At 46.7% G+C, this 13,980-nt stretch overlaps 1 protein-coding gene across 1 annotated transcript in view; it reads left to right on the forward strand.

The window, feature by feature from the left end:
- Nucleotides 1-7,978: 7,978 nt before the first annotated feature.
- Nucleotides 7,979-13,980, forward strand: part of PGM2L1 (phosphoglucomutase 2 like 1) — a 38,584-nt gene continuing 32,582 nt past the window's right edge. The window contains exon 1 of the mRNA XM_035115219.3: nucleotides 7,979-8,769. Within this exon, the coding sequence (XP_034971110.1) occupies nucleotides 8,665-8,769 (105 nt within the window). The 5' untranslated portion in view covers nucleotides 7,979-8,664. The remainder of the gene's footprint in view (nucleotides 8,770-13,980) is intronic.

Raw genomic sequence — 13,980 nt, forward strand, 5'->3', positions numbered from 1 at the left:
AGGCCTCTCCTTACATTCTTAACCTTTGGGTTGAATGGGACAGAAAAACGCTCAGCTGCCGTGACCCCAGGTCAGATGAGAAACTCAACTCAGGACCAAGCCGCTTCCATGGGTGTAGGCAGGGGGGGCAGGAGGGGGCAGCTGCCCCCCCCCCTAGAAGCAAAAATTTATTGTATTTTACAGACCATAACCAGCACTTTTCCCCTCCAAAAACTGAAGTGGAAAGGGCTTTGCTTTAACGAGAGCAGCTCTCCACTTGCTGGGGGGGGGGCGGGAACACAGCTGTAACAAAAACACATCAAATAAATAAAGCAAAGTGGCTACCGGTACTTAAGCAGTTAAGACAATGGAGCAGAAAATCCCTTCAGGCAAGGTTTGATAGCTGACCAATTCACCCTATTGTTCTTCAGTGGTAGTTGTTAATGAGCATTCAGGGATCGCATTAAGAGTTCTATTGGCGATTTAATGAGGGTGCATTGACTAGGTGGCTCTGCAAGGCTAAAAGGAAATGAATAAGAAAAGGGGGGGGCTGTAGCTTTTGATAGACACAGTGATGTTTATAAAAAGCAGAGGTGTTCCAGTCTGCCCCTTCTCCTGCATCTGTATACTGTAAATCAGGGGTGGCCACCTCCCAAGAGACTCTGATCTACTCACAGAGTTTAAAACTGGGAGTGATCTACCCCCTTTTGGGGGGTTCAGGTCAAAGCTGTTGAGTTTTTTTAAGGAAGGGAAGCCCTGTTTTTTTGAGTTTAGGTCAAACTTGTTGAGCTTCTTTTAGGAGGAAGGGAGGCCCATTTTTGTTTAGGGCTTCAGGTCATAGTTCAGCTTTTTTTAGGGAGGAGGAAAATTTTGGGTGAGCTTTTTTTAGGGGTGCCAGTGATCTAGCAGTGATCTACCACAGACATCCAGTGATCTACTGGTAGATCACAGTCTACCTGTTGGACGTGCCTGCTGTAAATCAAGCAGAGAGAAAGCTGCTTGCAAGGCTCCTGTACAGGCGTACCAGTATCTTCCTCTTGCTGCAGAGTTCCAGCATCACAGCATCACCCAGAGGCACCCACAAATGTGAGTTATCCCCCTCTCTATTTCTTCCTTCCTTCCCTCCCTCTTCCGTCCTTAATAAAATACGGGGGGGGGCAGATAAGCCCCACATAGAAAGCCCATCAACATGGGGGGTGACTCTTTAAAATACAGTATTTACCAGTAAATGGGGGGGGGGGCGGCACCTAGGCCTCTAGGAGTTGGCTGCTATGCCTAGGACAATTCAAGAAAGCAGATTGATGCATATGCTATGGTAATATATCAATAGAATCATGGAATTGTAGTCGGAAGGGACCACAAGGGTCATCTAGTCCAACCCCCTGCAATGCAGGATCTTTTTCCCAAGGTGGGGCTTGAACCCACGACATGGTTGAAATATTATGCTGATATGCAACAACACCTCGGAGCCTTCCCTCGCCCTCGTCCGCCCTGCCACCCCCTCTCGCCTGCCCGACCCTCCCGTCCTCTTACTGCAGAGTTCCAGCATCACAGCATCACCCAGAGGCACCCACAAATATGAGTTATCCCTCTCTCTATTTCTTCCTTCCTTCCCTCTTCCATCCTTAATAAAATACGGGGGGGGCAGAAAAGCCCCACATAGAAAGCCCATCAACATGGGGGGTGACTCTTTAAAATACAGTACAGTCGTACCTCGAGTTGTGAACACCTCGGGTTACGAACAACCCGGGTTACGAACTTCGCAAACCCGGAAGTATTTTCGCCGTGCGCGCGTGCGCAGAAGCGCCGCACGCCTTTGCGCATGCGCAAAGCGCAAAAATAGCACTTTGCGCATGCGCAAAGCAGTGGTTCGGGCCCTTTTCGGGTTACGAACTTTTCGGGTTACGAACTGCGACCCGGAACGGATCGCGTTCGTAACCCGAGGTACCACTTTATTTACCAGTAATGGGGGGGGGGGAGATGCATCTAGGCCTCTAGGAGTTGGCTGCTATGCCTAGGAGTAGGACAATTCAAGAAAGCAGAATGATGCATGTGCTATGGCTATATATCAACAGAATCATAGAATTGTAGTCGGAAGGGACCACAACGGTCATCTAGTCCAACCCCCTGCAATGCAGGAATTTTTTCCTAAGGTGGGGCTTGAACCCACAACATGGTTGAAATATTATGCTGATATGCAGCAACGCCTTGGAGCCGTCGTGTCTGCGGCCGTGCCTTGCCTCGCCCTCGCCCACCCTGTCACCCCCTCTCGCCTGCCCGACCCTCCCGTCCTCTCCAGCCAAGCAGGGTAGCCGCCGATGCTGCCAGCCCCAGAAGCACAAGGTGGCCGCTGCCGCGGCCACGACATCATCAGGCCAGCTGGCCCTGTAGCCCCGCCCACGTTGCCACTTCGGGGCCCCGCCCCTGAACGACCATGGCTTGCCCCCCCCTAGTTTTGATCCTGGCTACGCCCCTGGCCGCTTCCCTCCTTTGTTGCTCCTCCTGCAGTGAACCAGCATTGAAGATGCTTTTATTTAAAAAAAAACAAAAGGAAAAAAACCCGAGTTTAAGGTTTGCCAGAGGTTGGGAGTGAACACACACACACACACACCAGCTTCAGGGACAAAGCAAAACATCCAGCCCCCAGGGTATCAGTGCCTTGTAATCTGAGACGTCCAGATAAAGCAGGACAGTATTGGTGTTAAATAAGTAATGATCAGACGAAAGGCATCCTGGAAAAAGGAGATTGATCTGTGTGTGCAGCTGGTCTTCTGGAGAGCCACCAAGGTCACCTTGCATGACCCTGAAAGGCTGATGCAATGTAAGAAGCTAAGAATGCAAGGGTCTTGCTGGATCCATAGACAGTGGTACCTCGACTTACGAACGACTCGACTTGCGAAGGTTTCGACTTATGAACGAAAGCCGCGGGCGGTTTTTAGATGCCATTTTTTTTGACTTACGAATTTTATTATTATTATTATTATTATTATTATTATTATTATTATTAATACCCCGCCCATCTGGCTGGGTTCCCCCCGCCACTCTGGGCGGTTTCCAACAAGTAACAAAATACATTAAAATATCTCAGATTAAAAACAGGGCTGCCTTTAGGTGTTTTCTAAATGTCAGGTAGTTTATCTCCTTGACCTCCGATGGAAGGGCGTTCCACAGGGCGGGCGCCACTACCGAGAAGGCCCTCTGCCTGGTTCCCTGTAACTTTGCTTCTCGCAGTGAGGGAACCACCAGAAGGCCCTCGGCGCTGGATCTCAGTGTCCGGGCTGAACGATGGGAGTGGAGACGCTCCTTCAGGTATACCGGACCGAGGCCGTTTAGGGCTTTAAAGGTCAGCACCAACACTTTGAATTGTGTGCGGTTTACTCGACTTACGAATTTTTCCGAATATTTCCCCCCAATGCATTCCTATGGGGAAAGCAGCTTTTTTTTTACTTACGAATTTTTCGACCTATGAATGTGCATATGTCCATATGAAGTCCATATAGTTCAGCATCCTGGTCTCATCTCAGGGACCAGCCAGGTGACCCAATGGGATGCCCATTTGAGATTCTCAGCAAGTGGTATTCGGAAGCATATTGCCTCATTCGGCGGAGGTCCAACATTGTAGTCATACAACAGCCATGCAAGGTGGGCCAGGGCCCCTGGTCTGGATAGAGGCAGAGGCTTAAAGCCCCCAGCCCTTCACACTAGATTCCCAATTCAGATTAGGCCCCTGGGTTGGCAATTTGTGTTTGTCTGTTACCTTGCACCTATGGGCACGGATGCAGAGCAAATGTATCATCCAATTTAGTCCCCGGTGAGCCTAGGTGTTTGCATTGTGCAATTAAGGGTTTGCACAAAAGGAAGTCCCGCCAGTCCATTGGGACTTCTCCTCAGGAAAGTAGGTCTAGGAGTTCAGTCTCCATCTGTCCTGAGACACACCTTTCTGTAGGATTCCGCTCGTGCCAGAGCTGAACGCATTTATTCATTTTCTCTTATGCAATTTTACGATGACGTGGCTCATCTTGATAAACAGTGAAACAATGACATCTGATAATAACGTCATTTAATTTACAGATGAAAGCCGCACCCGTCTGAAAATCAGTGAAACCTCTTTGCAGATATGAAAAGAGCGAAAAGAATGAAGAGAGCAATTATGCCAAGCCCTGTGCAGGATAAAATTCCGTCATCTGCCACCCCTGCTTTGTGTCCATCATTTTTGTGTTTATATGAAAGCAGGATTTGTGAGGGTCCTGACCCACTACTTGTGGTTCTGGGTGAGATGGGCATCCATGGCTTCAAGGCAGGATGCCCAGTCTCAAGGGGGGGGCCCTCCATCACCCACAGAGTTGCAAACAGCTCCATTGCCACAGCCTTCCTGCCCAGATGATCCAGATTTCTCTGCAATGCCTGCGGTCACCATGGCAACAGAAGACTTGATAATGGGTTCAGGGATGCCTGTGCTTCCTTCTCTAGCAGCAGGCTTAAAGGGGGAAGGCCAGCCTCCAGCCGTGCAAATTCCTTTATTTGAGGAGCTTTTGAGCCAGAGTCCAGCCTCAGAACATATTTCAGATATCTAACTTCCATGCACATCTTCTGTATATCCAGGACAGCCCCTCCCCACCCTGTACACCAGCCTCCCCATTTTTGTCTTTGAAGGATGTATTATTAAAATGTTGGTATTTGTTTTACACATGTAATTGGGGTTATTATTTTTTAATTGTGTTCTTTAAATTTCCCCTGAGACCCCTGTTCTCCAAAATACATTATGAAAACCTATGTTCCATTACATGCACCACAACTTTATACATCTGTAAAACACGTTCTTATTAAGGGATCTACAAATTAGTCTATAAACTTTTGGAACTCGTCTTTGGGTTTTTGGGGGGCGGGATGTGTTTACACAAAACCTGGATTTCTGAAGGTTACAGTTTGCTTGTGGGCAGTTCTCATAGACACCTGGTTGAACTAGATAGGGCCTGATCCAGCAGGCTCTTATATTTTTAAATGCTTTCTCCTGGGTCAAATTACTGGTACATTTAAGCCAGGGGTAGACAACATAAGGCCCGGGGGCTGGATGTGGCCCAATCGCCTTCTCAATCCGGCCCGTGGACGGTCCAGGAATCAGCGTGCTTTTACATGAGAATAATGTGTCCTTTTATTCAAAATGCATCTCTGGATTATTTGTGGGGCCTGCCTGGTGTTTTTACATGAGTAGTATGTGTGTTTTTATTTAAAATGCATCTCTGGGTTATTTGTGGGGCCTGCCTGGTGTTTTTACATGAGTAGAATGTGTGCTTTTATTTAAAATGCATCTCTGGGTTATTTGTGGGGCCAGCCTGGTGTTTTTACATGAGTAGAATATGTGCTTTTATTTAAATGGCATCTCTGGGTTATTTGTGGGACATAGGAATTTGTTCTTTTTCTTCTTCTTCAAAATATAGCCCGGCCCACCACATGGTCTGAGGGACAGTGGACCAGCCCACGGCTGAAAAAGGTTGCTGACCCCTGATTTAAGCTGCTGTTGTTTACCCTGATTGAAGCCTGCAGTTCATGGTGTCTGGCAAAGATCCAGGACTGATCCATTTGTGGTCTTTGCCCTAGAAGAACTAGACAGCAGGATATGTCTATCTATGGCTACTACAATTGCCAGGATGACTAGGTGCTTCTTCCATGGAAGGAGGCAGTAACGCTTCTGAATAACAGTTGCTGGAAGCAGATGGAGAAGAGAGTGGCCTTGTGCTCTTCTTGTGGGTTTCCTTTTGAGGTATCTTGCCTGATCTAGCGGGGCTTTGCCTTCGTAAGATTCTCCCAATACCAGAGAGAAAAATCTCACATGGCGGGACCTTGGGCCAGGTGTTGCCTTTCAGTCTTAACTGGTGGCTCCGTGGTTTAAACCACCAAGCCTCTTGGGCTTGCTGATCGGAAGGTCGGCAGTTCGAATCCCCGTGACAGGGTGAGCTCCCGTTGTTCTGTCCCAGCTCCTCCCAACCTAGCATTTCGAAAGCACACCAGTGCAAGTAGATAAATAGGTACCGCTCCGGCAGGAAGGTAAATGCCGTTTCTGTGTGCTCTGGTTTCTGTCACGGTGCTCCATTGTGCCAGAAGCGGTTTAAGTCCTGCTGGCCACATGACCCTGAAAGCTGTCTGTGGACAAACGCTGGTTCCCTCGGCCTGAAAGCGAGATGAGCGCCGCAACCCCATAGCCTCCTTTGACTGGACTTAACTGTCCAGGGGTCCTTTACCTTTACCTTACCTCACAGCGTTGTTGTGGGCACTAAATAAGGGAGAGAACCAGGTACACCACCTCCAGCTCCTTGCTGGAAACGGTGAGATATAAAAATAAATAAATGCAATTTACAGCCAGGTGCAATTTAATTTAAGTTTAGACTCCATACTATCCAATGAATAGGTTCAGTTTGCCAAACACATTTTGTTCCAGAAGCTAGTTCGGAAGTGGGAGATAGCAAGGAAAATGATGGCAGCGCAGGGCAGATGGGGAAGAATCTCCAGTGCCAGTATCTCACTGAGGCGGTGTGACGACAGGAGAGAGTTATTATGAGAAATCTATCGTTAAGCCGCACGACAGCGAGATGCTTTCACTGGAACAACACACCGCTTAACGGACATGCACTTTCGCATTCCCCCTCCTGGGAATTGTTGCTGCTCGTTTTGAATGCAAAACAGGTAATTAAAAAGGGGAGCGTGAAAGAGATGTCTAGTGGTGGTGGCAGGCGGCGGGAATCCCTGTGACGGGATTATGCAAGCTTCTTCCTCAGGACACGCAGTCAGCCCAGACAGTTCAGTGGATTGCAGCATGGTGCTGATGACGCCAAGGTTGCAGGTTCGATTCCCTGTGGCTGCATATTCCTGCACGGCAGGGGATTGGAATATAGTTGAACCTCAGGGTCCCTTCCAGCCAGTGCCGGAGTTACGTATAAGCTAAACAAGTTATAGTTTAGGGCCCCACTCTCTTGGGGGGGCCCAAAAATATGTACAGTGGAACCTCGGTTTATAAACACCTCGGTTTACGAATTTTTGGTTTACGAACACCGCAGACCCATCTGGAACAGATTAATTCACTTTCCATTACTTTCAATGGGAAAGTTCGCTTCAGTTTATGAACAGACTTCCGGAACCAATTCCGGAACCAATTACACCCATGCTTTGGGTTAAGTACGCTTCAGGTTGAGTACTCCGCGGACCCATCTGGACGGATTAATCCACTTTCCATTACTTTCAATGGGAAAGTTCACTTCAGTTTATGAACGCTTCAGTTTATGAACAGACTTCCGGAACCAATTGTGTTCATAAACCGAGGTACCACTGTAAAGGAAAAAAGCAACTGGATGTAAATTTCCAAAATATAAGATTAAAAAAGCAAATAAAATAAAACCTACATGCAGCAACAGTGTTTTGTGTTGTGTAGGTTCCTATGATGTAAGCAATGAGCCCCACCCACTCCCTTAAATATCACTGGTTTGCTCCTTTCTATATATAGGGTGCCTACATTCTGCATGGACTGGTTGCATGACAACATGTGCAATGGCTTGAGATCCATAAAATATCCATAGAGCATAGATTCAACACAAAAAGCGGCAACAATTTGTTGTTGACAAAGGACAGCTGGACATATAAAGGGCTTCAGTAGCTTAGGGCCTCATCAAACCTTAATCCGGCCTTGGTTCTAGCTCTACAATTACACGTTTCTCAAGGGAACCTGCCAGGGAAGACAACGCCCCCAAGTGGGAGAGAGCAAAGAGAGCGAGAAAACTACACGCCCCAGCAGCCCTCGGGACAATCCCCCCGGGAAAGCTGCGCGCGCACCGAAGCCTGCAGCAGCGCATTACTCAGCCTGAGGGGCGGGGCTTAAGTGGTTTCCGCCCCCTCCCCCTGCTCCTTATTACCGGTACTGTATTATTAAGGCCCGGCATTTGGGCGCGTGCGGGCGGCGGTTGGGCGCGAGGCGGGGTCTGTCGGCTCCGTGGGCGGGGCTTGGAGGGGCGGGGCTTAGCGCGTCTTTTCTCTTATTTACGGCGGGCGCCCGGTGGTCGAGGCAGGCTCGGGGGCGCGCCTTGAAACTTCGGGAGCGCGCTTGCTCGCTTGCGCGCGCAGCTCCTCTGAGGGAAAATTTGAGGGCGAGGGCTCCTTCTCCGTGAGGGAAAAGTGAGGGAGGATCTCCCGTGTACTGTGAGGGAAGGGGCTTCTTTATGCCTGAAAAGCGGGGCGTGAGGGGGAGGGGTCACTAAGCGGGGGTGCCTTTTTTAAACAACAAAAAACCACCCCTAAATTCTCTCTGTGCATGAGAGGAGGGGCTTCCCCCACCCCAAAACAAACTGAGGGCTTATGGGGTGAGATTGACAGGCCGCTCCTCCCTTCCACGCCCCCCCGCGGCCAATTTTGGACCAGCACCTCCCCCCCTCCCGGGTGGGGGCAGTGAGCGCCTCCATGCCCTTGGCTGGACTGCTAGGCGGTCTCCGTGCCAGCAGCAGCCCCGCCCACCCAGCCGGCCAGCAGGTGGGGTGGGGGCGTGGGAGGGGGCGGGGGTGAGCCTTTGCACGCACATACACACACACACGCGTGTGCCTGCGAGAGCAGCGCCCGTTTGCACGCTCGCCCCTTGCTGCATCGCCAGAGGTGCTTCTGCTGCTACTGCTGCTTGTGGCGCCCACCCGGACCCCTGGGGAGGCGATGGGGGACCACCGAGAGGACGTCAACTCGAACCTGCTCATCACCTTCAGCACGGGGGACCTGCAGCTGGACAAGGCCATCAGGCAGTGGCTGACCTGGGACAAGGTGGGTCTGGCATGTTAAGCACCTCTCCCGTCTTCTTCCCAGAATATTCCACGAAGTCCCCGGAATCTGTTAAGTAGCTACCAGAGGGGGGGGGGCGGCGATACTATACATTTCGCTCCTCGTGCAGTTAAAGGGCTTTGCCAGCGCCAGAAATAGGAGTTTGCTGCGCTGGGCGCTGCTAAAAAATCGTGCGCACATTATCGCGCTGGAGAGGCTTGCGGGGGGCTGGGCAGGCTTTGTGGAAGCTCACATCTCCCTCCTTTGCAGTGTAGGTGAATTTTTGGCGCTGGGAAGAAATATACCATTATCGATTGCCTTTAACTGCGAATGTGCCATCAAGATCGGTGTGCGTGTTTTCCCTTCATAGCTGCCAAGTTTTCCCTTTTATCGCGAGGAAGCCTATTCAGCATAAGGGAAAATCCCTTTGAAAAAGGGATAACTTGGCAGCTATGTTTCCCTTGCAACGGCCGTTTCTCCCCGCTCTCCAAAACGAAGCCCTGCTGCATAACGTTTCATGTATATGAAGACTGTAGTCCACAAAAGCTTGCGCCATAATATATTTGTTAAGTCTTTTAAGTTGCCAAGTGTCTCTGCAAACGACTAACATGGCTACTCATATTTATATTGCGAGGGATTCCTTAGTGTCCATCAAACCATATTCCCTTAAAATAGGGCTCCTGGTTAATGTAATTAGGAAGAAGACCATAGTTTAAAATTGGGGGGAAGCCCCTCTCTGAGTAGGGGGCTCATGTGGCTCTAAAATAAAGAAATTAATGCATCCCCTTACTTCAAAAGAGACGCTTCTCCCTTATTTCAGCACCATGTACTGCTATCCTTAAGCAGTAGTGCTTAATAAACAGTGATGCAATGTAGAGCAGTGACTCATCTATGTTGTAGACAAAGGAAAGTGTTTCTGAGAGCTGGATGTTTTGCATTTTCCTGCTTTGAGATGTCTTTTCAGCAGAGGGCAGCGCTGCTTTTTAAATTTCATTTTGTTTTTGCATTGCCGTGCAACTCTAAGACCAAGCTTAAACAACTTTATTGGGTGGGCTGTTCTGCTGTAAGTGCCCCACAAGTTCCTTTGACACTACCATTCTTGGAAAGTTATGAAATTGCAGAATACAAATTAATTTGCAAGTCACAATTTGTGTCTTACTGTCCTTAAGACACTTCCCTTTTCTTTCTCTCCTTTTTTTTTAAGTAGGCAGTGCTGCAAACTGTGGTTTTGTTTTGCACTGTTATGCTTCCTCCGGGAAGCTATATCAGTCTGGCATCAAATTTGCTTTTGTACTTGGTTATTAGTAGCGTGTAGGTCTTTTGGCCAGTTATAGATGATCTGGTTCCCTGATGTCTAAAGTGCTACTGGAAGAAAAAAAAATTATTTTGTTTCTTCCTCCTCCTGCTTGCTTGGTGATGTCATACAGAGTCTGATTAGCATTGTGCAGAGGGAACCTTGTGAAGTGGTCTAGGGGGTGGGAGCTGTCTGAAAGGCAACAATCAGTTATTTGGAAATAGACAGCTTTATTTTTTGAATTCTCAATCATTAGGAAGGTTCTCTGTAAAATAGCTTTTATATTTAGCTCCAAAATGAAACTGAAATATGGCAAAGAACATGACATCTTGCAGGTGGACTACGGATTTTTTCGAGGGGAAGGACGACATTTTGGTGTCTGCATTTTTCAAATAAACTCAGGAGACCAACAGTTTATTTGTTAATGCAAAAGGGTGATCTTGCCTTACTGCAGATGGGACTGATGTGGCTATGTGCATTATCACACTCTAAAATATAGTGTATAATACGTAAAAGAAGCTTAACATGTTTTACTGCTTCCAGGTGCTCCATATTTAGATCCTTGGATGACTATGGCTGTCTGTGGGAATTCTAGGCATTTAAAAATGTGCTTCTCCAACCCTGCATCTCCTTGATGTGAAGACATTTTTTTTTAAAAGACATTTTATTCCACGCTCTTCAACAGCGTTACATAATCCCTGGTCGCAATATTACAGACCCTATCAGGAAACTACTAAACTTAATCAACCACAGTAAGGCAACTAAACTTCCACTGACAATTATGTCCCTAGATATCCTCAAAGCTTTTGATTGCTTGGAGTGGAAATATTTATTAGCAGTACTAACTAACATGAAATTTGGCCCCAACTTCCTACAAATCCTCAAACAAATATATTCCCAAGCCTCAGCAAAATGCAGAATTAATAATATGGACTCGAACACCATAACAATTCAAAGAGGCACAAAACAAGGATGCCCGCTGTCTCCATTCCTATTCATCCTAGCTTTGGAGCCCCTAGCAATCCGAATCCGAGCAGTCACAGACATCAAGGGAGTGGAAATAAAAGGCAAAAATTATAAATTAGGGCTCTTTGCAGATGACCTGATGGTCACAACATCAGACCCATTAAATACAGCAACCTCCCTAATCAGAGAACTCAACACATTTGCAATGGTGTCGGGCCTACAGGTAAACTTTGGAAAATCAGAAGCCATGTGCTTCAACACCCCTCCCCATATCCAAAAAGAACTTACTAATATCACCAAAATAAAACTTTGTCATACCAAATTCAGATATCTAGGGGTACAAATAACCAAGAACCTCAATAAATTATACCTCCATAATTACAAGCCCATGTGGCGACAAATAAACAAAGACCTAAAGAAATGGGACAGTATGAGTTTCACTCTTTCAGACAGAATAGCCATCGTCAAAATGGTCACCCTCCCAAAACTGACATACTTATTCCAAACCCTCCCAATCTGGATCCCCCCAACCCAACTTCGCAAATGGCAGGGAAAATTACATTCTTTTATTTTCTCACATAAAAAACCAAGGATTGGCACCAAATACCTTCACCTCCCCACCTCAGTAGGAGGATGGGGAATCCCCAACATAGAAACATACTACAACGCCAACCAAATACGCCATATAATCCCATATATACTACAAGACGAGACAAAACAATGGGTACATCTGGAGAGGGACTCAATTGAAAATATCTGCACCACAGCATATCCATTTCTCCCAAACAAATTAAGGAAGATTCCCACAACACTCAACAGATACACACAAACCATGTTCAAAGCATGGAAAGCAGAAACTAGTAAACTATCTCCAACCCCATCCCCATTAATTCCCCTGGCTTACCATCCCTTGTTCCATCATGCAGCACAAAACCTCCAGATGAAGACTTGGCAAACTAAAGGTTTACATCGCTTAATAGACTTTTATAAAGACAACAAACCTTTGTCACCACAAGAAATACAGGACAAACTAGAAGACATCCTAATGTCCTGGTTAGCACAACATCAACTACATGCCTTTCTGAACAACCCAACTGTAAAACCAGCAGCAACCAGACCCCTGACAGCTTTCGAAAGCCTCCTCCAATTGCCAAAAGGACACGGAAAAGGGATGGTATCTGCAATTTACAAGATACTAATTCAGAATCCCATAGATCCCCTGGACAAGATAAAACGACAATGGGAGGATGACATAGGATATGAAATCAACCCTACCCAATGGACTAAAATGTGGTCGAAACCCCCTTTCAAATCTATATCAATGAAAAGAAAAGAACTCTCATTGAAACTAACTCACAGATGGTACCTGACTCCACGAAAATTATCACTAATACGATCAGGAATCTCATCAAAATGTTGGAGAGGATGCACTTCCACAGGCACGTACCTCCACATGTGGTGGGAGTGCCCTAAAATTCAATCATTCTGGAAGACATCTATGCAAGAAATTTGTAACATAACTAAGCAAGTGCTAGAAATTACCCCAGAATTGGTTTTACTAAATATTTTTCAAGATAACAACGCTCACGCAAATCATAAAGAACTTATAATCCATCTGTTGTCAGCAACTAGAAGCATCATAGCCAGGCACTGGAGGGACTTATCGGGAGTGGGCTTGGACCAATGGTACCAAGTTGTATGGGAAACAGCCCTGCTAGAAAAACTGACCAGTAAGCTGAAACTGACACGGGGACAAACAGAAGAAGACACCTTCACCCCAGTATGGTTCCCCTTCATCACTTATACAACCCAACAGGACAATGACAAAAGCTTACCGGCAGCATACAAATCAATATGGCTAACTTGATCAAAACACCCTCCCCCCCCCACTCACGCAAGAAATTAAGGATCATCACAGCCAACCATGAATGAACAACCACATTCTAAGACAAATCCTGACCTCTCTCACCAACAAAGAAGCACGAACAAACAACAGAGAACCTGCACAAACGACGCTGACGCCGAACCCCATCACATATCAAGAAAAACAGAAATATCGGCAATTCACCACACCCAACCCCCCTTCCCACCTACCTCTTTCCCCCCTTCCTCATAATGTCTCAACAAGTTATAATCGATGTGTAAAAATGATGCATGAAAAAAAAAGAGTCATTGCACTATCTTTGTAACCTAAGAAAATCTTTAATAAAAATAATTACAAAAAAAACAAAAAAAAACAGCGTTACATAATTACACATATTTCAGTTTTTCCACTCTTGTCACTTCCAGCAGTTAACATGGGCTTGTGATGACCCTACATGGGTCATTACTTCATTTTGAGCTTAATTATTCCTTGGTTAATGCAAAATCTTATAAAAAGGCAGGTGGCACCTGAGCCCCAGTATGTGACGTCAAAATTGTACCCAAGTACTGCAGCTCTTTCTTCTTCTTCTTCTTCTTTGGTAACAATGGCCATACATCAATATTTCATTATTTGTCCAAATTGTTGATGCTGCAGAATGGCTTGGGGCCTATTTTTAGGAACAGTTGCCTCTGAAGTTGGATGTAGCAAGTGATTAATAATGCATGCCACCAATTGTATAAGTGAGGAAAGTTACTAGTAAAAAAATCATCCCCTGCATTTGAAATGTGAAGGATACAGCCGGGGGGAGGGGGGCTGTAGTTCAGTCATCCTTAAAATTTCCAGATTACAAAAGGGTCAGGTAGAAGGTGATGTGAAATAGCCCTGCCTGTGGTGCTGGAAAGCTGCTGCTAGGTGAGTGAATCAGCCCAGGATAAGGCTGTTTCCTGTGCTCCTAAATGTACTTGCCTGTGTCTTGAAATTACCTTGAGTTACAGGAGATCAGCAAATGGCTAGATTCACATCCAATTTAAATAGAAGTACTTTTGCTTAATTGGATCAAGCGGAATAAAGGTGTAACTTTAAAGGTGTA

Source organism: Zootoca vivipara, chromosome 4 (genome assembly GCF_965207765.1).
Source record: "Zootoca vivipara chromosome 4, rZooViv2.hap1.1, whole genome shotgun sequence".
Classification (NCBI taxonomy): Eukaryota; Metazoa; Chordata; class Lepidosauria; order Squamata; family Lacertidae; genus Zootoca; species Zootoca vivipara.